At 50.0% G+C, this 23067-nt stretch overlaps 1 protein-coding gene across 5 annotated transcripts in view; it reads right to left on the bottom strand.

Annotated features, from left to right (window-relative positions):
- DENND2A (DENN domain containing 2A) overlaps window positions 1–23067 on the bottom strand; it is a 102800-nt gene that overhangs the window by 19004 nt on the left and 60729 nt on the right. For all 5 annotated transcript variants that reach the window (XM_036230816.1, XM_016133010.2, XM_016133014.2 and 2 more), the window contains 11 exons: window positions 17475–17602; window positions 15867–15988; window positions 11447–11647; window positions 10252–10345; window positions 9662–9712; window positions 8321–8508; window positions 7045–7154; window positions 5978–6047; window positions 4757–4834; window positions 1605–1745; window positions 101–249 (listed from right to left, as the gene is read on the bottom strand). In XM_036230816.1, the coding sequence (XP_036086709.1) occupies window positions 101–249; window positions 1605–1745; window positions 4757–4834; window positions 5978–6047; window positions 7045–7154; window positions 8321–8508; window positions 9662–9712; window positions 10252–10345; window positions 11447–11647; window positions 15867–15988; window positions 17475–17602 (1332 nt within the window). The remainder of the gene's footprint in view (window positions 1–100; window positions 250–1604; window positions 1746–4756; window positions 4835–5977; window positions 6048–7044; window positions 7155–8320; window positions 8509–9661; window positions 9713–10251; window positions 10346–11446; window positions 11648–15866; window positions 15989–17474; window positions 17603–23067) is intronic.

Raw genomic sequence — 23067 nt, 5'->3', positions numbered from 1 at the left:
CTCGGTGACCCCAGGCAATCAATCACCCGGCCTCCAGATTTCGGACAGTGCAAGGCTGCCTGTATGCAAACACTCTAGCGGAAGTAGCCAAGCTGGGTACCTGAGCTTGTCCGCGATGAAGATGACCCTCCTCTCCAGAAGCAGGGAGGCAAAGACTCCGAGCAGGTGGCGGACGCTGAGAGAGGAGAAGAGAGACTCAAAGTCCACGTGCTCGAGCCGGGAGTCCAGCGGGCGGCACAGCTCGATCACCTGCCGGGGACAGGAGCAGCCGTGACGAGGGGCCCGGCCTGCCTGGCCAGGCCTCTCACACACCGATCGGCTCATCCCAGCAGGGGCGGCCCGCTAGCGGGGACAAAGGGAAGGGAAAAGAAGAACGGGCCTCACACCCGACTTCGATCTGAGGACGGTTCGGATGGAGGCGGGAAGAGAGGACGGCAGCAGCGGTGGCCCGTGGCCCACGATGACCGGAGGCTGTCCCCAGCAAGGACATATCTGGACTCCCCAGGGGAGTCCTACGACGGCTGACAACCTGCCGTCCCTGAGAGGCCCACAGGCACGCGTCTCTGCCTCCAGGGACATCACCGGCTGGAATGGGTCACGGGCTCACGCAGAAGGACCAGCAGAGCCGGGCGGCGCTTCCCAGACTCGCCTCCTCCGGGAGGCATTCCCAGTGAACCCAACCCCATCCCAGTGCTCCCGGAGTGGCGTCTTCCAGCCTGTACTCAAGCGTGTGTCTTCCCATTCCGAACTTGCAGAAATGTTCCTGAATTCCGCTCTAGCTGCTACTCGTGTGCACGGCTTTTCTCTGTAAGTAGCTGGCTCTCTCGTGGTGAGCGGAGACTGGTTTTTACTCTCAGCCCGACACCTGCCCCGTGCTGCCCTCACGGTGGGGCCCGCTAGTGCTGACATCCCCAAGGTCAAGTCCCCTGCCTCCGAGCTGGGATGGTTCTCCAGCCATGGGGAGACTGTTCTTCTCCATGCTGGGAAACTGGGTCGTTCCAGAGCATCCCAGAGCCATCCTCAGCCCTCCCCGTCTCCACAGGCAACCTGCTTTTCCAAGGGCCTTTGGAACGAGACACCCAAGTTTGAGTGAGATCTGCCTTCTGAGGTCCACAGAGCCACATACAGGAAGTGGGAAGAATGCAGACAAGCTCCCGCATCAAATCGCAGCCCAGCCAAGAACAAGGACGCGCCTCAGAGTCGAGGGTGAATACAAAGTGGTACCTGGGCTTGTCTTCTCTGAAAGAATCTGACATGACAGTTACAGAGGTGATGCAGACAAAAGAAGAAAAAACATGAACAGGTCCACGTGCAGTTTATGAATGTCATGGGCCATTGAGAGAAGCCAGGGATGTTCGGTGTGGTCCCTAACCTGTGAGGCCAACATCAGGCAAAAAGACTCCACGTGCTGCCGGGTTGCTCTCTGGGCCAGACTCCTGGGCCGGGTGGACTAGACTTAGGGTGGACTCTATGACACCCGAGGAGCAGGAGGACATCATCGAATGGGACAGGCCACGGAGAGCCAACCCCTCGGACCACCGGGACTGGGCTGCTGGGGCGCCTCTCCCCCCGAGGAGAGGAACGGAATGTGAGCACGTACGCACCTCGGTGCCGGACCCCGGCAGGAAGCTCCTGACGACGATGGTTTTGCCCAGGGCTGGGAAGGGGGCCTCCATGACGCTTCTCATGAGGGGCTGCACCAGCGCGGGGGAGATGCCGCGCCGCTTTTCCACCTCGTCCAAGATCTGCGAGGACAGAAAGCAGCTCAGCCGTCCCCATGTCAGGGCACCGCGCGCTGTTCCAGATGACGTGGGCCTGCCCCGGAGACTGAGGAATTACGGGGCGGCCCCTGCCAGCCTCATCGGGCCAAACTGGCAGCCTCTTCCCCTCTTCGTGTCGGTACCCCGATTCTCCTCCCCTCTGTGAGCGCTCCCTTTGCCATGTGACTCTGCGGTTCCTCCCACTGAAGAAGTGAAGTACAGTTCCTTGCCCCCCTTGACTTTCAGTTTGGCCATATGATACCTCGGGCTAATAACACATGCCCTCTCGGTAGAAGCGATACGCCCCAAGAGGGTAAAAAAGGTTCTTGGGGGTGATGGTGAAAAAAAAAGTAGAAATTATAATGGTTTTTAGCAGTCTAAGGGGCCATATAAACAGACATCAGGTATATCTGTGGAACTAAATTTTTTTCAGGGAAATGCAAACCGAAACCACAACGAGATAGCACTTCACGCTCTCAGGATGGCTGTAATTAAAGGACAGACAGGTTCGAGGAGGAAGGGGAGTAATTAGAACCCTCAGACATGCTGGTGGAGCCCCCCTGGAAAACGTTTTGGCAGCTTCTCAGAATTTGAACGCAGAAGTATCATATGATCCAGCAATTCCACTTCTGCGTATAAACCTCAAAGAACTGAATGCAGGGACTAAGATACTTGTACGTCCACATTCATAGCAGCATAATTTACAATAACTAAAAGGTGGAAATAATCCGGATGTCCGGCAATAGACGAACGGCTAGACAGTGTGGTGCATACATCCCCTGGAATGGTATTCGGCCCTAAAAAGGAAGGAAATTCTGACACACGCTCCAACATGGATGAACCTCGTGCCACGTGAAATAAGCCAGTCATGAGGCTATGAATATTGTAGGATTCCACTTACATGAGACCCCAAAGTAGTCAAACTCACAAGGACAGAAAGCGGAACAGTGGTTACCATCTGCTGGCGGGGCGGTGAATGGGGAGTTAGTGTTTAATGGGTGCGGAGTTTCAGTTCTGGAAGACGAGAAAAGGTCTGGAGATGGACGGTGGTGAGGGCTGCACGACAAAGTAAATGTACTTAATGCCGCTGGCGGCACACTCAAAAATAGCGAAAATGATAAAGTTATGTCATGTACATGTCGGCACAGTAAACAGAAAATAACGTGACAAAAATGAAAAAGAATTTCAAACGGAGGGGAGGCGGTTAAGGGAAAAAAAACATCTGAAAAGGCTGCTTAGGGGAACAAGACTGGAAAGGGGGTCGAGGGACGCCAGGCTAACAGGACGAGTGTGCCCGTCTGGAGCCCAGGCCTTTGGGGCCGGCCTCGTGTGTTTCTGCCGGCCCTCGAGTGCCTCTGCCGTCACCGTGAGGCGAGCGCACGCGGGCCACCTCACTGTCTAAGAGGCTGACAGACAGGTGGGCCAGCCCCAGCCCCAGACTTGCAGCCCAAAGCAGAGACCGGTCAGCTTAGACCAGCCCACCCACAGCACGTGAGCGTGCCCAGCAGAGGTCAGCAGGGACGAACCCCCGCCGACCTGCATGTCTGTGAGAATAAACGATGCCGGCCACTGCGGCTTGCGTGTGGCATAGCTTTCCTGCAGCGATATTTAACGATGTAGCTTTCTTCACAGGTCCTGAGAAGTGTTCTTCTTCTTCGTGGTTCCTTCTGTACTAAAGGACAATCCGCATCCCTCGTCTGGAAATAGCTCGAGTTGTAGGGGTTGCTTAGCCGAAGCCCTGCTTCTGGTTCTATCCTCTGTGTGGTCTTTGGCAAGTCATCACGCTACACTCCTAAGATTTCACAAAGCTGACACGCAGTCTCGGGACCGCGCAGCACACCGGCATGCTGGCTCGCTTCCTCGCCCTGCCTCCCCGGCGTGCGCCGTGGCAGCGACCTCCGTGTGAACTGGGCTGACGCACGCCCGGCTTTCGTAAGCGTTCTCAAACCAGGGCTATGCCCTGCGGCCTTATCGCCACCTCTAAACAAACCCACGTGAGACTGGCGTGAGAGCCACGCGCACCTGTGCCAGGGCTCAGACCCGGCCAACTCTGACGGAGAATGATTACCGCCAGGTGTGCTGGAGGTCGGGCTACATCCCGGGTTCTACTGATGCTATTATTTCGAACGGACTTGCATAAAAGTGCACGTTCTCTCATGGCAAGAGGTCACACCACATCGGTATAACCCAGGCCTGCTCTGAGTTTGGGGGGCGGGCAGGAGGCGGACGGACTCATGCTTCGGAATGCTCTTAGGAAGTGCTGCTTTATTTATATCCACGGACAGTGAATGTGGGACTCCGATTCTCCACAAGAAAGCTCAGACTGAAATATGTGCTCAAGAGGGATTTAAAATAAATTTATGGATTAGATAGTTATGTCTGGTTAATATAAAAAAACAAACGTTGGATTACACTTAATCTTGGAGATCAGCACCATGTAGGATAATAATTATCTCTTCTATACCAATTCAAGATTGGGGTGGATGGGCCAACTCAGTATGGCAATTCCTGTATTTTAATGTATTGGCTTGTCTTTACAATAAGAGGACCAAATATTATTAAGATTTTGATGGACTTAGAGCACGATTAGAATAATAAATCTCTCACACACACCACACACACATATACAACACATATACACAGAGATACATATACATCTGTCCATCATAGCAGCTTCTTTGTCCAGCGGAAGCTAATATGACAAAAAATGCTTAGGAGAAGGGAAGTAAAATATTCTGAGAAGATCCTCTGCCCCTCTCATCCTCAACTACATTTACTTTGAGTCTCTCCCCGTCCCCAGTTTCTGAGCCCTGACCTTCATCAGCTGTCATTTCCTGTCCCAAGGATAAGAGAGTAGCGGAGGCCACGAGGGCAGGAGGAGGAAGTGGAAAGGAAAATAGTGGAGAATAAGATTATGAAAGCGCCGGGAGAAGGGTGTTTGCTGAGTCCTTAGGGCCCTGCCTTGCCTTCCCTTCCTCCGAGGCCCAAGTCCTCACCTTTGAGAAGAGGCTGAAGCACCCCAGGCGGCTCACGATGCAGTAAACTTCGGGGAGACGCTTCCCTTTGCCACCAGGCTTTTCGGAGTGAAACACAAAGAAATCATGAGTGTTACCAAGTTACTGACCTCGGGGGAAGGGAGAAACCCAGCCGTCTTTGTGTCTATTGTGTGCGGGATTTTCCAGACCTTTGGACACCCAGCGTGGTGAGAAGTTATCAATACCGTTTTACAGGTGGGAAGCACTCCCGATTATGCGGTATGTATATTTTTTATCCCCCTGTAGGAACCAAATCAAAGGTGTTGTGCACACAGTAGGTGCTCAATATGGCCTACGAAACCATAAAGTAAGGCTGAATTTGTTTCCTCAAATCACTGGAGTTCCTTTAAGGAGTTACCTTGGGATGATATGTTTATTATAATGGTAATTCCAAAGGAGGGATCATTTCTGAAAATCCTTTTTGGAAACTGACTTTTAAGCTCATTTTCAAACCAAAAAGAAAGTTAACCTTAATACTTTAATTTTATCAACAAAAATTATGATCCCATTTAACTTTTTCAATTATTATCCATACTTTTTATTCACTAATTTGACAAATATTTGTTGAACGCCTATGTGCTGTGCATTATTTTCAACTCTATATTAGCCTATTTCTAAAACTATTACCATTCTCAATGAACAATGATTTGTCACTACTGAAGATTTTCAAAGAATGGGTCTCAGAAGATAAGTTTTGAAATGTTTTAGCATGGTTATTGCATTGGATTAAGTTTCTGACTTTTATTTTTATTTATTTTTAGTCTTCGACTTTGAAAGGCGACTGTTCTGAAGGAGACAGTCTTGAATTATTTGCGTCATGAACAATGAAGCCATCCTTCTTCTGCCCCAGGCAACTATTCTGCATGATCTCCCCGAGCCATCGAAGTCTGTTTAGCATGTTTTATTAGAAGGGGCTTTTGGTTTAAGAAGAGAAAGATCTTTTATTTGGTGGGGAAAACATTGGAGAAAGTATTTTCTTCCCAAAGAAGACAGAAGCATTGTTCCTATCTGCCAGTAAGACTCAGGTGAGCTGAGAGTCTTCAGCTCTCCATGTTTTTAAAGACTGGGGGGAACCTGTCATACTCCAGAGCCCCTCGCTCGCTCGGGGTGCCCGGTGAACCCCAGGAAGCCAGCACTGGCTCTTCACAGAGTCCTAGTTGACTTAGAAGCAAGTGTACTAACCAGCAGTCTTCGGCAGTAACCGAACCTTCTGCTCCCATCTTCTCCAGTTAAGACAAATGAGAACGTTTCACTGTGGTGGAGAAAACAGAAGTAACATTACGGAGCAAAAACGAGACAAAGACACGTTCACAGTGAGCAGCTAGGACATTCTGAACGGGGCTGTCACAAAGGGCTGTTCCCTGTCCTGCTCGGTCTTCTCCGTGCTGGGACTCTGGTCATCAACCGCTTCGGAATCTATGTCAAGGATGGGGAGATCTGAAGTGTCACTGTGTCCCGAGAGGAAACAAGGACTTTTTTTTTCCCACCTGGAACTGCCTCTCATATAATTCTATCACCTGAGCCACCCCATTGCGCAAAACAGAGCAGTCATTCATTGGGCATCTTTTGTGACTACTGCCTTCAGTGAGCTTGAGGGTGAGGTGGCATTTGCCACCTAGGGATGCGGCTCAGTGAGGGAGCAGTTGACCAATGGGACAGTCTGTGTCCCTCTTGGAACTACCTCTGGGTCACAGTCTGTTCAGAGCTGCCCTGAGGCTCAGATTGTCCTTAGAGACTGCTGGGCCCGACTGCAAGGACACAGCATTCCTCGAATGCTTAGGATACACAACCTGCTGAGTCTGGTCAACTGCTGGACCATCGAATAATAAAAGTCCAGATATCTAACCATGTGGGCTAAAGCAGAAACGTAACCATGTCACGATCCGAATGATGGCTAGGTGGGCGGCTGAAGAAATGTTTCGAGAGCTCTGGACGAGGACGGGTGACAGGCGACGTTTCCCTAACTTTTCCCCAACGAAGAATCACCTCACTGCCCTTCACCACGGCTTCCGAAACAAATGTATTCCCAGACTGAGTGGGGGCCTGGGAATCTGCATACTTCGCAAGGTGATTCTTATCTTCAGGGAAGTTTTACAAACAGGGCTGGGGGAATCCTCCAGGCCCAGGCCCAGGCCCAGCAGCATCACGTAGCGGTAGGGCTGGCTGTGTGTGGGGTGTGCCATCCTTGACCCCATCTCTCACTCTCCCCTTAGGCTTCGCAGGCGGGGAGGGGAGATACCAGCACATACCTGGTGAACCGCTGGACGGGGGTCCAGTCCTTGGCATCGGGGAAGCAGAACTGGGGGATAGCCTTCAGCTGGTCCTCAGCCTCTCTCATGAACTTGAAAGACCTTTCCAGCTGCAGGGGGAGGGTGAGAAGGGCGGGGAATAGAAACCGTGGCATAGGAGTGTGAGGCGGAGGGGTGGCAAGACCACATCCCCCCGCTTCCTACAGGCTGACCGCCATCTTCGACCGCTCTCTGGGGAAGGGCCGGCAGCTCAGTCTGCTGGGGCCTTTTCCCGCTTGGGCAGTTCTAAGTATGGTCTTATGGGAACAGTTAGGAGAAAGGAACAGTGTGCTTTAGAGAAGTGGTCTCAATGCCCTAACATTCTGGAATATAACTATTTTAATCAATAAGCGAAAGCTGTCATAGCAATCCCTTCCAAACAGGAGACTCATACATCTGTAAGGCCAAGCCTCGAATCAGGGCATCCGGTCCCTGGGCCCAGGCGAAGCCGCCCCTCCTGCATCCAGGCGGGGACTGTTACCGCACTTCTTAGTGAATACACCCAGTTACATCAGATCATGCGGTGACATTCAGCTCATTTAAGAGTCCCTGACTGTCAGAACTAGGGGGAAACTAGATGTCGTCCAGCCTGACATTCTTATTTCGGAGATAAGGAAATAAGCCCTGAGATGTTAAGTTATTTGTTCATGATCACACTAGCATGGAACCTAGCGAGGAATAACAATGACCTTAATCTCTGTGGGTCTTTCTCTCTCTGATTTATCTGATAGTATAGACTGGGTGAATATCATCTTATTTAAAAAACAGAATGAGTTAATAAAGTCTGATTTAGAGATTCTATTTAAAGCCACGAGTTTGCTTATTTTGTGTGTGAACAGACATCTGGGCTTTCTAAAAAGGCGCCCCACCCTGGGGATCTGTTGTACGACCACGTGTCTGTAGCTGACAACATTGCATTGTATGCTTGGAGGTGCTGGGAGGGCGAATTTTACGTTATGTGTTTTATTGCCACTATTTAAAAAAAGGAGAGGGGGCGGGCTAAGAGGATGGTGTGGTCGGCACAGAGACCACGGAAGTGAGTGACTATTTCTGTCCACGCCCTGGACCCCTCACCTCCTGGGACCTCCCAACTGCTCCAGCAGCAGGCTCGTCACTAGACACACCCTAGTAAAGACCCAGTTTTGAGATTCTAGACACTGAGTGTTCCTTGGACTCCCACACCTCCCTGGATCCGACAAGGCCCTGGCGGGCCGCAGAGGCCCGGCCCACCCTGCACCTTCAGAGGGAACTGCTGGGTGAGCTCGGGCACGTAGGTGGCCCCAGCCTGCTTCTTGTGCAATGACACAACCACGAAGTACTCGAAGAGCTGCCTCTGCTGGTACTCGACGAGTTCCCGGTCAAGGGACAGGTATCTCGGAGCCTGCTTCAGGCGGGACTTCACGTTGACCAGGCGCTGGCTGTGCGCTGGAGAGAGAGAGATGGAGAGAGAGAGAGAGAGAGATGAAGACATGGGGAGACGGAGAGGTGGAGGGAGGGAGGGAGGGAGCGGGCCTGAAAATGACCCGTTCTCCCATGCGGAATGGCACAGCGCTGCAACAGACGGAACCCCCAGCTCAGAGTGCTCTTTCTAACCCTAAAAACGTGTTCCTGCATTGAACAAATTAGTATGAGCTCTTCGTTTGGGATCCTTGCCAAAATCCCGGGAGGAGCGACATTCCCCAGGCCACCAGGCCCTCTGGAGTGCGGGAACCCGGAGTGTGGGGCCTCTGCTCCGCTGCGGGTTTGCTGTCTGGACTTGGGGCCGAGCTGGGAGTACCCCGGATTCCTCTGTCCCGTGTGGTGGGGAGGCTGCCTCCTCCCTCGCTCCTTGCCTTCCTCTTTCAGTCTGTGGGATGTGACAAAGTCCAAACCACAAAGCTCTGGAGCCTGGAGTTCTGGAAACATCCACCAGACTCAACGGGCAGAGACCGTTCAGCTGCACAATACCTTGTCCCGTGGTCACCGACCTGTGCAGTGGCCACAAACTCGCTGCATTCTAGAAGCGGGTCAGAGAGCAGCCGAGGTGGCCACGGTGGGGCCACTGGGTGGACAGGCCCCTATCACCTCACTCAGCAGACTGGACTTTGTCTTTCTTTGCCTTCCCCTGGGGTCTGAGAAATTGCGGAAAACTCACTAAGGCCTGGCCTAGATCGCTGAATTTCGATCAATGGGGACCAATTCCTTCCACGACTTCCTATGACAGAGGAGGAACCCCGGCTCTGAGATCTCGCGCGATTCCTGCAGATGGTACGGCCGTGTTCACGGAAGCAGGGCAGGAGCCCCGCGTGTCTGCAGTCCCGGGCCATCGGCGTTGCACCTTACACAGGTGCGCGAACCCCCGTGACGTCACGGAAAGGCAGGGGCCCCGAGAGTCTCTGGAGCAGAACAGGCTCATCCTGGTCCTGCTCATGCTCGGGACCGACCTTCCCCTGGGCACCGCTGGCCCCTCCGGCACGTGCGTCTTGCCCGACAAGCTCCCGCCAGCACGCTCTGCCCCGCCCCACCGCGAGGCCGTGAGGGCCTCCTCGGTGCGTCCCCGTCCCCTGCACGCGCCCTGCAGGACGGCTGATGTTCTCACCTTTCAGCTTCTCCTCGGTGTCACTGTCAGACTCACTGTTCTCATCTGTCACTAGACAAAAAAAAAAAAAAGGGAAAAAAGTGGCAAATGTGAATTTTTCTGATGCGGGAAACGTGTTTTACATGGGGTAGCACAAATCCAAAATCTCTAGTGTAGAGAGGGGCTGTTTTCTTTCTATTTAAATGTAATGGGAAAACTGTGCCTTTGTCCAACTAGATGTATTTCTAAAGTAATCTGGCTTTAGATCAGATACGAGTCTGTATCAAACAGGGCAGCGAAAGCTACCGGCCCCTTCTATGCGTGCTGAGCAAAGGAGACTGCTCCCGTGGCGAGATCAGAGCACGCTGCACTGGGCTCACTGGACAAATGGACGGGGACAGAAGACCAGAGGGCACGCCACGAGGCTGAGCTCTGGCTCTTGAACTGTCCTGGGGACGGAAGAGACACTTACAAAGCCTCGACTTTTTCTCCTTAGTGGGCCAACCCACAACACCAGGAAGCCGAGTCCAGGAAGAATCTGTTTTCAGATTCTCGGGGGAGAAAGGGTGTGGTGGTGGTGGTGGGGCGGGGGCAGGCTGGGGGGTTCCTACCTTTTCCTGAGTTGCTCTCCGTGGACTGGGACAGCCTCTTCACGCGTTTCTTTCCTCTCCGGGCCTCATAAATGGCATTGATTCGCGACACCAGCTGCCGGACATCGGGAGAAGAGACGGCAGCGTTAGCAGCCTCCTCCTTGCGTGTGGCTGGGATTCCTGCGCTGCCCGCTCTTTTCCAGGATGTCAGAGGGCCAGGGAAAGGGGGAGGAGGAGACATTTCCCACGGGCCCACTGGCGTCTCTCAATCATTCTTTTCTGCCAGACACGAACGGGGGGCTGTCAAGAACGCTGAAGGGGGCTGCCAGCCTCACTGCCGTCCGAGCGGGTGCTGTCTCAAGGCATGAACGCATCCGGCGGAGACGCAGAGGGAGACCACTTCGTTAGCTAACGGTGTGATCGCTGCCCCCCTTCAGATAGTGCAACGTCACTGCGGTTTGGAAAGAGCTTTTGCCCCCAAAACAAAACAAGAAAAGAAAGAGACAGCAAAAAAAACCAGAGTTTCCAAGCAGGGCCCCTCTCACGGGAACCATGCCAAAGACGGTCTGAGCAGACCCGAGGAGGAAGGGAGCAGGGGGTGTGGTGAGTCTCGGGTCCTCCCTTCTGCACAGAGGGCCGCCATGCACACAGCACGCTGTCCTCTCTGCAGAGGACCACTCACTCCAGACGTGCTGGGCCTCTGACGACATCTCCCAGTGCTGAGAAGGGGAGGTACCCAGGACACACCACGATCAGCAGTGCGCTCCCCAGGCCGGCGGCGGCAGGACCAGTGCGTGACGGGAGCCCTGCGTCCCTTCCCGCCAGGCTTCACGGCACCGCCTGCAACCCTCAGGAGTGGAAGCCTTGTGGGTTCCACACGGAGGGGAGAAAGGGAAGTCTACCTGCACAGAGTCGAGGCAAACCAACTAGTGGTTTTGAAGGCAAGGTGTGATGGTAAGCTGATTCAAAGAGCTTTGAAATCTTTCATGTGTTGAGAAGAATGGGAAGAGTAGTTAAGGCAAGGAGAAGGGCAGTGAAGAGGAAGGCTACAGGACCACAAGAATTATCATGACCAAGCCCACGCATCCTAGCCTGCTGGCTACACCGTGCTCACCTGGCCCGTGACAAAGCAGGTATTTGTCCTCTGCCCAGACTCCTCTGCGGGGAAGGGGAACGGGGGTGCATATCTGAACACGAAGCTTGTTGCAGGCCTTACCTTGGGCAGCTTTCTCTTCTTCCGGCCATTCTGCAGATCTCCAAGGTTAAAGAAAGTGTCATCAGGACTGCTGGGCGTGGAGGGAGGACTGGTTTTGGATGGGGACCCAGTTCCATCCCGACTCAGCTTCCTAGTGTCCAGCAGTTTGAAGTTCCTCCTCTCTGAATTTTGCCGGAAAAAAGCAGGTTTGGACAATGACTGCTGTGAGGGGAAAGGAGACAAGAACGACACGTGAATATGAAAGGGACTAACTGGGAGAGGGTGTCGGTGATCGCGACCACTGGAGGTCGAGGAGGGACACTACCCAGAGCACGTCCCCAGAGTTCGCTGGATTTGTCCATGCTAATAAGTGCTCTATAACTGCTTATCATTCCATTATGGAAAATCAGTATGATATGAAAACACAGATCAAATTCAGTCTCATTTTTTAGACAAGTGGGAACTCGCCTGGCTCAGTCCCTTAGCTTTACAGATGAGACCTTCCTGACAATCCAAGACACGCTGCACTGGTACTTACAAGACCTACGTCTGGCTCTAACCTTGCCACTGGCAAGCTGAGTGTCTCCTATCCAAGGAATTTCACTTCTCTGGTCCTCAGTGTCTTATTTCTAAAGATGAGCCGCTTTAAGGTCAAAAGGCAAACGAAAAAGTGGTAAAAAAAAAAAAAAAGTAACTTATAGAGCTCATTTTTCTAATACGGACTACAAATAAATGAGAAGACTGACAATCCGAAAGAAAAACAGGCTAAAGAATGAAAGTTTGTAGAGAGGAAGTACAATGATTCTTAAATAGACACATATATAAAAGGTCTTCGCTTCCCTGTAAGAGAAAGGAAAATTTAAACTCTATTGAAGAAACATTTCTCACTCAAAGATTAACAAAGGTAAAAAAAAAAAACCTGACAACTCATTGTATTGACGAAAGTGAAGAAAACAGTCACTTTCACATGTCTACACACTGTTGGTGGGACTGGAAATCGGTACAACTCTATGGAGGGTAATCTATCAATAAATTACAAATGGGTATACCCTTGCACCTAGCAATTCTGCTTCTAGGAATCTGCCCTACTGATATGCTCATACTCGTGCTGAGATGTATTGTACAAGGAAAGTTATACTGGGCAAAGCATATTATAAACACAAAATATTGAAAACAGCTTAAATGTCCATCAATAGAGGCTCATTAAATAAATTTCTGTCCATATAGTGGCCTACAATGCAGGCATAAAAAAATCTTAATGTACTGATACAGAAGGTTCTCTCAGACACATATTGTTAAGCATAAAAAGCAAGGTGTTCAATAGTTGGTATAGTAGGCTGATAGCTGTGTGTGTTTATGTGTGTGTTTTGAGGAGCTATTCTGCTGGTATATCCAGGGAATAGTTCTGGAAGGATATACAAAAAGCTAACAGTGGTTGTTCTGTGGGAAAGAAATAGAGGGGTTGAGGCAAAATGAAGACTTTTCATTGTTTACTCTTTAAATTTTGAACCATATGAGTGATTAGCTAATCACTAAAATTAGAAATAGTAATAAAAAAATTAAAAGTCTACTTTGACTAGACGTTTTCTAAAGGTACTTCCAAGATGCACGTTTTAGGATACTATATACCTGCGAAGTCTTTTAAAAATTTAATTAATGAATTAGAAAAGATATAAAGCATGTAGCAGAGTGCCTAATAGGTAACAGGCATTTCATGTAAGTTATTTCTTTTCCTTCCTCTATGGCATGGCATTTTTTTTGTACTTTAATATACTAGTTGCATTTTTCTTTAGTGTATTGTTTATGTTCTTTGCCTATTTATCTCTTGGAATCCCAGTGTTTTCCTTATTAATTTGGAGGTGCTCTCTCTACATATCAGATATTAACTACTATTTTTGTTGCAAGTGTATTTTCCCCATGTGGTTTGTTTGTATTTCTATTTTGGTTATGTGGGATTTTTCACATAACATTTTTATATAAAAAAATCTCTTCATCGTTCCTTTGTGAGTGATTAATCTTTGCCTAGAAAAATCTGTATCTTTTTACAGGTTTAATAAATATTTAATTCCATTTTCTTTTGGATTTTCTTAGCTTATTTTGAACATAATTTATTTGTTAATTCATGACAAATTTATTTTATTGTTAGTCTAAATTGATTTCCCCTCTAAGCTACCTTATCCCTCTTCCTTTAATGAATGAGCCTTTCTTTTTCTATGATTTTATAAGCCCACATTTATCATACTTTAAACTCTCCTAGAATAGGCTTATTTTGTTCCATTGATTTCTCCACTCTTATTTGGTTCCAGATAGTACCAATAACTCCAGAACCTTTTTTTTTATGAACGTTTTCAGGAATGAGACGTGTAGCCTTCCTAAGTGGCCTGCTCTCATGTTTTGACATAATCTACAGGGAATAATTAATTGCTTAGTGCTGCAAGCCCTGAACAGAGGAAGAGGCCACCTGGTTTGTTTACTCTGTGCATCTTAATAACTAAACCAGAACAAGAAGAAGGAATAATGATAAGTCTTCTTAAAAACCACATTTCATCTGCAACGAAACCCAAGGAAATGGCCCCAACTCTTTCACTGCATTGGAATCCCATATCGAATTATTGGCAAAAAGCAGGTATCTGTTTTCACTAGAGATTTAGGTTGTGATAATGTTTGTCCTGACTTATGAAAAAGTCTAAGAAGAAAGAAAACAGAAAGGAATCAAAACACACAACGTTTTAACAGGTGTCTAGAACTTGTGCAGGTTGTGTGTGGGCTGCATCTACCAGTGGTCACACTGATGGAGAAAAGGGCCCCAGTGTGTCCTAGAACACCCCAAACAAGCCACCAAATGTCCAGGGAGATTTCATGAGGGTGTGGAGACTGTCAAGCACAAAGGTGTGCCTCGTGTGCAGACAGACCCCAGCCACCCGCCAGCAAGTGCTGCCCTCGCAGATGCCCAGAGAGGAAGATGGTTCCTTAGGCCTTTGCTCTGGGATTTAAACGGACACAGCCCGGATTCGGCCTTTATTTAATGTCTTCAATACCTAAACATTGTATAACGACTACTTCTGGGAGACACAAAGAAATAGAATATATATTTTCTGACCTTGAGGAAGTTCAGTCTAGTTGGGGAGATGTTTTTAAGATATATTTTATGACTTAAATCAGAATTCAAATCATCAGAGTAAGAGATGTCATTGGCAGTACATACAATTTGGTGCGAAATGAATGCTCTGGCCCCCTGAGTGTTATAGGCAGGCAGAGGGGAAGAAGTCCCAGGTCTGGGATGGCCTGGAAGCTTTCTGAAGGAGACATGATTGAGCTGAGCCATAAAGGATGGGGAGAGGGAGGTCCAGAGGAGAGTCAAGGGCAGGGGTAGAAATGAGCTAACACAAGGGTGGGCAAATTACAATCTTTGGGCCACATCTGGCCCACCACCTGCTTTTGTATAGGCCATGAGCTAAGAAGAGTTCCTTCATTTTTAAAAGGCTGAAAAATATTCTACGACAAGCGAAAATTATATAAAATTCAAAACACGGTATCCATAAATAAAGTTCTGCTGAAACACAGCAACACTTATTTGTTTACGCATTGTCTGCGGCTGCTTTATACAGCGATGGAAGCGCTGAGCACTTACAGCAAAGGTTATACGTGTGCCCTCTGGCTCTTTAGAGGAAAGGTCTGCTGGTCCTGGGCCCGTGGATCAGAGGGGCCGTCAGCAGGCTCTCACTGGAGGGGAGCTGTGGGGAACTAGGCAGTACTGGGTGCTCGGGGATTGATTACGAAGGAAATGGAACGCCCTGCTAAGGAATATGAATTCAGTCCTACAGGCGAAGGGCTGAAATGATCATGTACATGAATATAGTTATATTATCCATATGAACATAATTCCAAAAGATTCAAAAGGATAGTCTATAGCAAATACCAGTCTCTATCCTGACCTCCAGGTACTCAGGCACTCGACAAATCCGCAGAGGGACCCACTGACGCATTCTTAGGAACCCCGACAGAATTCTCCTCGACATGCACAAACAGGTAAGATTACGTGATGCATATTCTTCCATTGAAAAACCCCACACGTCGGTGTACTGTAAAAATACTGCTTCTGCACCATGCCTTTCAGGTCTATACTTCAGAGTTTGTTTTACGGCAGGACGTTCGACCTAAGGGCTGTACAGCATGGCTGTACGACATGTTGTGTACCCAGCTGGGGAGGTTTCTGGTCCAGCAGACGTGGCAGCGATACTGGAGGCAGCCTTGGGGGGCGGAGTCCCAGGAGCACCAGAGGCAGGACGCAGAGGCAGGCGGGCAGCTAGGGGACAAGCCTGGGAGCCTCCAGGCCGCGTGGCCCGGCGTTCGCGAGTAACCCAGAACTCCAGGCTGCTCGGGTCATGGTGCTGGGGAATCCCTCGCCCCTCCCCCCAACACTCCCCCGGGGGGCTCATACCTTGGTGGGTGTGTCAGGGATGGAAGAGGTGGGAGAGGCGGGAAAGTTCAAGACACACTTCTTCCCCAGGCAGTGGCCATGTAATTCGACGTCCTCATAAGGGTTTTCCTTCATTGGCGGATCTGCGGTCAGAAGTAACTGGTCAGGACCTGGGAACACTGAGCGGGTCTCTCTTGGCGGATCAGCCCGACACCCTGGCCTCTCCTGTGGGGACATCTGATGTCTTGCCATCCATTCATCCTTCCTCTTGGTAACAGACCCGATCCCCACCCCTGGGGAACTCCCCTCACCCCAACCCCATTTCTCGTTCTTAGATGCACTTGGCTTTCAGGGTTTTAGCCATTCAGAGTTCCCCGAGTCCCTGCCTCAGTGACCAGTTCCGAGAAGGCTCAGAATCCCGAATCTAGGCCAGTCACCGCGTGGTATCCCTGGGCTCGGAAGGTGGGCACGGGACCTAAGCTGCTGTAGCCAGAGCGAACCTCGGGACTGGGACTGTTGCTGGGACTTGCAGGACACAGACAGACCCTCCCTCCAGGGAGCTGACGGCAGCCATTGTGCGGGTCAGGGAAACCGGCTGAGAATGGAGCTACCCTGAGACACAAGAAACAAGGAAGAAAAAGCCTGGCTGGTCACAGGGGCCAAGCAAGCCCCTTCACGGCTTCCGCCGGGTTTTCTGTTCCTCGTGACTGGGAGCTCCCCTGCCAGGCACACACCGCTAAGTCCAGATCTCATAGCTCGGCGAAGTACATTCCCTCCTCCACGCCCGTGTGTCCACCGACCATGGCGTTTCCCTGGAATCGATGAGTACGTGCCCGTATGCAGGTGTGTACCTGCCCTCCTTGCTCCTTGCATGTAGATACGTATGGGTCTCCCCCTCTTACCAGCTCCTTCTTCCCCCGCCCTCATCCCCACCCCCAACACGCAGATGCGGGTCTGAGCTCACACACTGAAACTGTGATTTTCCCTAAGATGATGTAACTGACTGAATTTAAACGCAAACTCACTCTGAATCCGAGCCGCCCTGTGGAATCTGAAAGAACTCTTTGGAACTAGGCTAAAGCTACTGTGTTAACGGGAGACACTCATTTTAGTCTGCATCTGGATGCTCTATGATTGCCACGCTCCTGTCGTTTCAGAAAGAGTATGGCGGTCTTCAGTTGTCTTTCATTCAGTAACCCCTAAACTTACTGAGCATCACTTCTAAGCCAGGTACTTCCCACGCCACCTTCTCCCGTCCTCAGACAGCCCCGTAAGGCAGCTGCCATCATCCTTAGCATACGATGAGAGAATCGGAGTTCAGAGACGTTAAGTCACCAGCTCAATGTCATGCAGCGAAGAAGTAGCAGGGCCAAGGTTCGATCACGCGGGCCTCAAGTGCTTCCCACTGCACCATGCTGCTTCCTTGGCTGCTTGTCCCCAGCCCCTCCTCTCCCCCCTGACCCCATTCTTACCTCCCACTCACCTACCTGCTCTCTCATTCACCTGAGTGCATGTACGTCTTCAAGTGTTTGTGTGTGGGGGGGGGGTAAGGGGGTGAATCGGTGAGCCCGGGTCCTCCCTCCCCTTTCTCACAGGCAGACCTGCACCCCAACACGTCTTGCCTCTTACCCAGAATGTCTTCGTAGACGTTCTCCTCCGATAAAGTGCGCGTGAGCCCCAGCTTAGTCTGTGCGTACCAGTCGACCCTGCTGTTCTCAGTGGAAGACTGCAGTAAGTCTTCAAACTCATAGGACTTTCTGGGTTGTACCACACGGGAGGAAAAAAACCAAGAACTCAAATCAAATTAGGCTGGTCCAGGGAATACATACAAAAAACATACATATATATATTTTTTTCCTTGAGAAAATCTCTATTACTGAAATCAACTCTAGTTTTTGTAAGCAGATATAAAAATCTTCAAACGTGAGATGCGGCTTTTACTTGAAAGAATGTTTATGTTACCATGCCAAGTAAAGATAGCGAAGTATATATATATAAAATACAGTCCCACCTTGGTAAACAAACATACATAGAAAACGAAAAGAAGGGAATGAAGTAAACAATACAGCTGCTATCTCGGGACTGAGGGATGGCTCCTGGCTTCTCTTCACTTTTACTTTTCTGGACTTTTCAAATGCGCTCCTATATTTACAGAACACACATTAATAACCAGAAAGGGCAGTGATGGCCAGTTCAGGGAAGACCAGAGGCCTGGGCAGCTCCCCCTTTCTCTCACCCAAGAGGTTATCATCAGAATGAAACCTAGAGCCATGAGATACCCCACCGACCCCACCCCTGAAAGATCTGTGCGGACGTGGCCGGGTCTCTGTCTGTGGCCCGGCACATCCTATGGCTTCCTACCACCCACCCCCCCCATCCTGAATCCACACGGCACCCCCGTTTCGATGGTGTTAATCGTAAGGCGAAGTCTAGCCCCTTCTCCCACTATCACACACACACACACACGCACGCGCGCACACACACACACACACACACACACAGCCGCTCGCCTTGCGTTTCTATGATTTTTGTAATTTTACTGAATATTTGGGAGGTGATGAGATGCGTCATATTGTACCACGTACGAAACATCAGCCGCCTCACAGGTTCACTCCACCTGTCTCCTTTTTCTTCTCCCTTACTACTCTTCTCCAAAGGAACCCAGATTTCCCCCCGCCCCCCGTCAGAGCAGAACGGCCCGGCCCACTCAGGCTCCGGAAGCTCACCTTCTATCCCAAGCAGATCTGTCTGGAACCTCTGCTCAACGCACTTGGTCCTCCCTTGAATGGAACTTACGTGAACACACGGTCCCTCCCCACTGAATGGAGCACCCCTCCCCCCCCGCTGGCCTGGACCCGCTCCTGGCCCTTCACCCCTCGGTGGACAGGGTCCAGACGGTCACAGCCCCCCCCTAGGGCTCAGGGATCGCGGCTCTTTCCTCTCATTTCGTCACTGGCACTCAGCACAGTGTTCTTCGCATGCGAGGTGGTGACCTGTAGCTGACTCCTCAGAAACGCAGTCTCGGTTTCTTCACTTGCACTTCTGGGCTCTCTCTGGCCCCTGACGAAGGTGCCCCACTGGTGGCTCCAGGATTAAACCGGAGCTGGATACAAATCTGGGATCTTTTATTCACAGGCTTTTGAACCTTGGACGAACCACTTAACTGGGCTGAAGCTCAGTGTCCTGCTTTGTAAAATGGCGATTATCTCACAGTACTGTCCGAAGAATAGAAAAGGGAATGTTTTATACGGTCCTTAACACCTAACGAGCACTCAACAAATGTTAGCTATCTCTATTACTGTTGTGGTACTATTAAATTATTTACATGACAAATGTTTTACATTGAACATTTACTGTGTGGGAGGCACGGTGCTCAGGGCTCGATAAATAAGGAGTGTGACAAAAACGGTGTCCCTGCCTCAAAGAACTTACGAGCCAGGGAGGAAGACAGACATTCGGGCAGCTCGCACACAGAAAGGATGATAAACGGGGATCAGTTCAATGATGGAAGAGAACCGGTTGCTACGAGCAAGACGCCCGAGGAGGGCTCAGCAGAGCATGGGTGCGTCAGGAGGGCCCCGATGAGAGAGTCCCGCATTAAAGCGACGAGATGGCAGAACCAGGCAGAGGCCATCTGCCTGCTTTCCGAACTTCGGGGATTTCTTGCATTTCAAATATTTTCCTCTTTACTAGCTCCTTCCTCTCCTTCTTTAAATATGCGGAGGTCTCCTCTAGAAAAACTTTCCATTGAAACGATGACCCTCGCAGTTCTGCTTTTCTCACCCAGCTCGCCAGCATTTCTAAGGGGTGCGGGGGGCGGGGGCGGGCACCTCCTGACGCCCACACGCTCCGCCCACATGCTCGTTCACCGCCGGGCACGGCTTCGCTCTCCTCGACCCTCGCGGCCTGGCGTGTGCTCGCATCCCTTTTCTGAAACTGTCCCCAAAGGTCGCCAGTGAATTTCTGGGAAAACCTAACCACCTTCTTGGCCCTTTTTTTTTTTTTTTTTACATGAGACCTCTTGGTCTCTACAGTGTAAGGCAGCTGTGCTTGAAGAGCAGTTTGTGGGCAGGGGCTGGTACGCCTGCGTTTGCTGCCGGTCCTTGATAAGTATCGATACTGAGAGACGATGTTTAGAAACTTTTCGAGCAATCGGACAGAATAATTTTTTTTAAACAGAAGCTTGTATGTTGTTGTCTTTTTTCATTTCGTTTGTCTGGTCATCCTTTTTTATTATATTTTACGACAATATCGTCTGGCAAAGGATTGGAAACATCGCACAGACCCTCCGGGCGGTCTGAGAAGCTGGCGCAATGCTGTCCTGACTCTGCTTCCCTGTCGGACACTTCCTGTGTCCCGGCCTCTCCTCCTCCTCTCTCTGGGCTGTGGGTGTTTCCCGAGCTCTTTCCTCTTTGGGCCTAAGCTTCGCTCTCTCCACATGTGAATCGTCAGCCCTCATCGGCACCCCGCCTTCTCTCCTTCAGGAACCTGAAGGGCCAAGCCAGAAGTTTCCAGGCTGGGTCTCGGTGGCCTTGCATCGGGCCAAAGAGGCTGAAACTGTCACTCGTGCCCCAGGGTCCTGACTTACTAACAAAAAGCTCACGTCCCAAAGGAGGGGCTACCAGTCTGTGAGCCCCTTCTCCTCCCAGTGAGGTATCAGCCAGGAGAGGATTGACTGGGCCTGGAGGGCGGTGGCCGGGAAGCAGATCTGGTCTGTCTTCTCCAGGATAGAAACAGGCTGTGCTGTGAGCCCGCTCTGAACACTTCCTAGTCTGGGATGCCATTAGCCCAGGCCGGCTTGAGCCAGGTGGCTGATTGGGACTGAGGTGCGGTGGCCACAGGGTGGAGTGAAGTCACTCTCCTGGAGTGGGCCATGGGTCCTGGGTTTGCCCTGGAGAGCTAACTGGATTGCTACCTGGAGCCCTCAGCATGCCCACGACCGACCAACCGAGATTTGCTAGGGCAGATGCAAACCGTTCAACGAGACCATGGAATTGCTCATTCAGTACTGATTCGGTACCAAGTAGGGGCTCTGCCTGGATCATCCGCACATTGGAACTCTACGACAACCTCGTGACGAATTACTATCATTGTCCACATTTTATTTATGAGAAAACAGGGTCATAGAGAGGTTAGGTAAGTTGCTTAAGGTCACATTGGGAAAGTGGTGGACCGGGGGGTCTGGCTGGAGACTGGCGCTCTTCACAGGACTGACAGAGCAAAGCAGCGGGGTGGTGCGGGAGAAAAGCTGCAGTCCCCGTCTGCAAATTGAAACGGGCTGAGTTTCCAGAGCCTGTTGTTGGGAACTTGAATGAATTCTACACACAAAACCGTATCACGTGTTACTGTGAATTACTCAACGAGCTCTCTGTTTCCCTCGGAATGTAACTAAACGATGCTGTGAAGGGAAGCTATGACCCCTCATAGAAAACAGTCGTTTTCTTGGGAGCTGGGCAGTTTCTGCCACAGCGTCAGGAAGCACAGCTCCCGGCAGCAGAGGGACCGAGAGGTGGCCACCGCCTGCAGAAAAATCCTTGACTGTCTGGAATGCGAGCATGACCCCGGCTAAGCTCGGCCTTACTTTGCCATCGAGAGAGCTCTATAATTGTTCTTATTTAAAAAAAAAAAAAAAAAAAACTCCCTTGAGGTACCTAGTTGTATAGGTCAAATCGGAAAATGAAAAATTATTATAGAGTACCTATGAAATAATATCTGAATAGTTCCAATGTTTTAATAATAAACGCCCTGACAGTACAGATGTTTGCATGCTATTGGCTCCTCCGGTCCCAGCGGATGGCTCACTGACTCAGAGCGCATGTAACACAATCTGGATATCTGTTGGGCTGGGATGGCCGGTATCCAAACGGCTGCTGTCGGACACCCTGGCATGTCAGGCTGTAGTTTGAAAGTTTTGTTTGTTTGTTTGTTTGATGATACTTCCATAATTCCAAGAACAAGAGGCTAATAATATAAAAGTTCAACTGTACTTTGCCTTTGATCCCTGACACATAGTAGGTACCACCAGTCTAAATGGCATTAGAAAATTGCAGTTTAAAAAAATTACGAACTTCCTTAAAAAAAACTCATTAGGAGATTGTCATTCACATCGCAAAACTATTTAGTTTGCAAAAGAATTCGTACGAGTTTTCTTAAATAGCCACTCTATTTCTGTATTAAAATGCTGGTTTTCAGGTGACTAATTCCTATGCTCGAAAGCCACGGTACATACGAAATCAAGGGGAAACCAGAAGTCTTTACATGCCCTGTTTCTGGAGCCAGCGGGAGAGAGAGTTCCAATGACAAGTCTGATGTGTCATCATTATGCGTTGGTAACACATTTACGAACAATGGCTTTGCACAGTTCCTCCCAAGCACTATTTCTATAATCTGCATAAGTGCTTTCAAGCACTGGGTCCTCCGGTTTTGGGGTTCAGGCAGGTGATGAGGATCCCCAAAGAGGAAAAATGTGACTAAATAATCCAACCACTTATCTAAATCTTGTCTATAAAAATATTGAGCTTGAAAAAAAAGGTTTTAGTACCTTTATTTACATATTAACTGAGGGAAAGGAAATTTCAAAAGGCTAATGATAACCACATCTGAATTGGCTTCTCTCGCATTTCAACATTTCCCACATCTGTTCCACATCCAGACCACATGCTTAATGAGCACCTTCTGAGGGTCCCAGCTGGTGATGCAAAGGCCAGAAGTCTCTGGCTTTGGGGAGCCCACAGCCCAGTGATGGGGTGCAACCTCCTCTCAGCCCACGCTTGCTTCCTGGGCTCTCAAATTATCAGGTGATTTGTGTTCTTCTTAGTTTTAGAAATGCCGGAACGCTCAGATTGGTCCACTGAAGGCTGCTGAAGTGGGCTATAATTTATGTAATATCCAAATATCGAAAAACAATGTCAAATATGATGATTTCAAGCAGTATTTTGAATGTTATTTGTGACTTCCATAGTTTTGTGAAGGAAAGATTAACTTAAGAGGTCATCCCACATCTCCATTTGGATGATGCCTAGGAATCTCAACATTAGCAAATCCAAAACTGAACTCACACTCTTGCTCCCCGCGCCCTGACGAGGATCAGCTCTTCTCCTGGTGCTGCCACCTCGGCAAAGGCCATCGCCATCTGTCCACATATTTATTTATGACTTAAACCTAGAAGTCCTGCCCAAACCTCCCTCCTAACTGCCCACTTCTAACCAGTTCACAAGAGCTC

The sequence above is a fragment of the Rousettus aegyptiacus genome, unplaced genomic scaffold, assembly GCF_014176215.1.
Source record: "Rousettus aegyptiacus isolate mRouAeg1 unplaced genomic scaffold, mRouAeg1.p scaffold_m13_p_13, whole genome shotgun sequence".
NCBI classification, from domain to species: domain Eukaryota; kingdom Metazoa; phylum Chordata; class Mammalia; order Chiroptera; family Pteropodidae; genus Rousettus; species Rousettus aegyptiacus.
The sequence above is the reverse complement of the archived record's forward strand: the minus strand, read 5'-3'. Positions and strand labels throughout refer to the sequence as shown.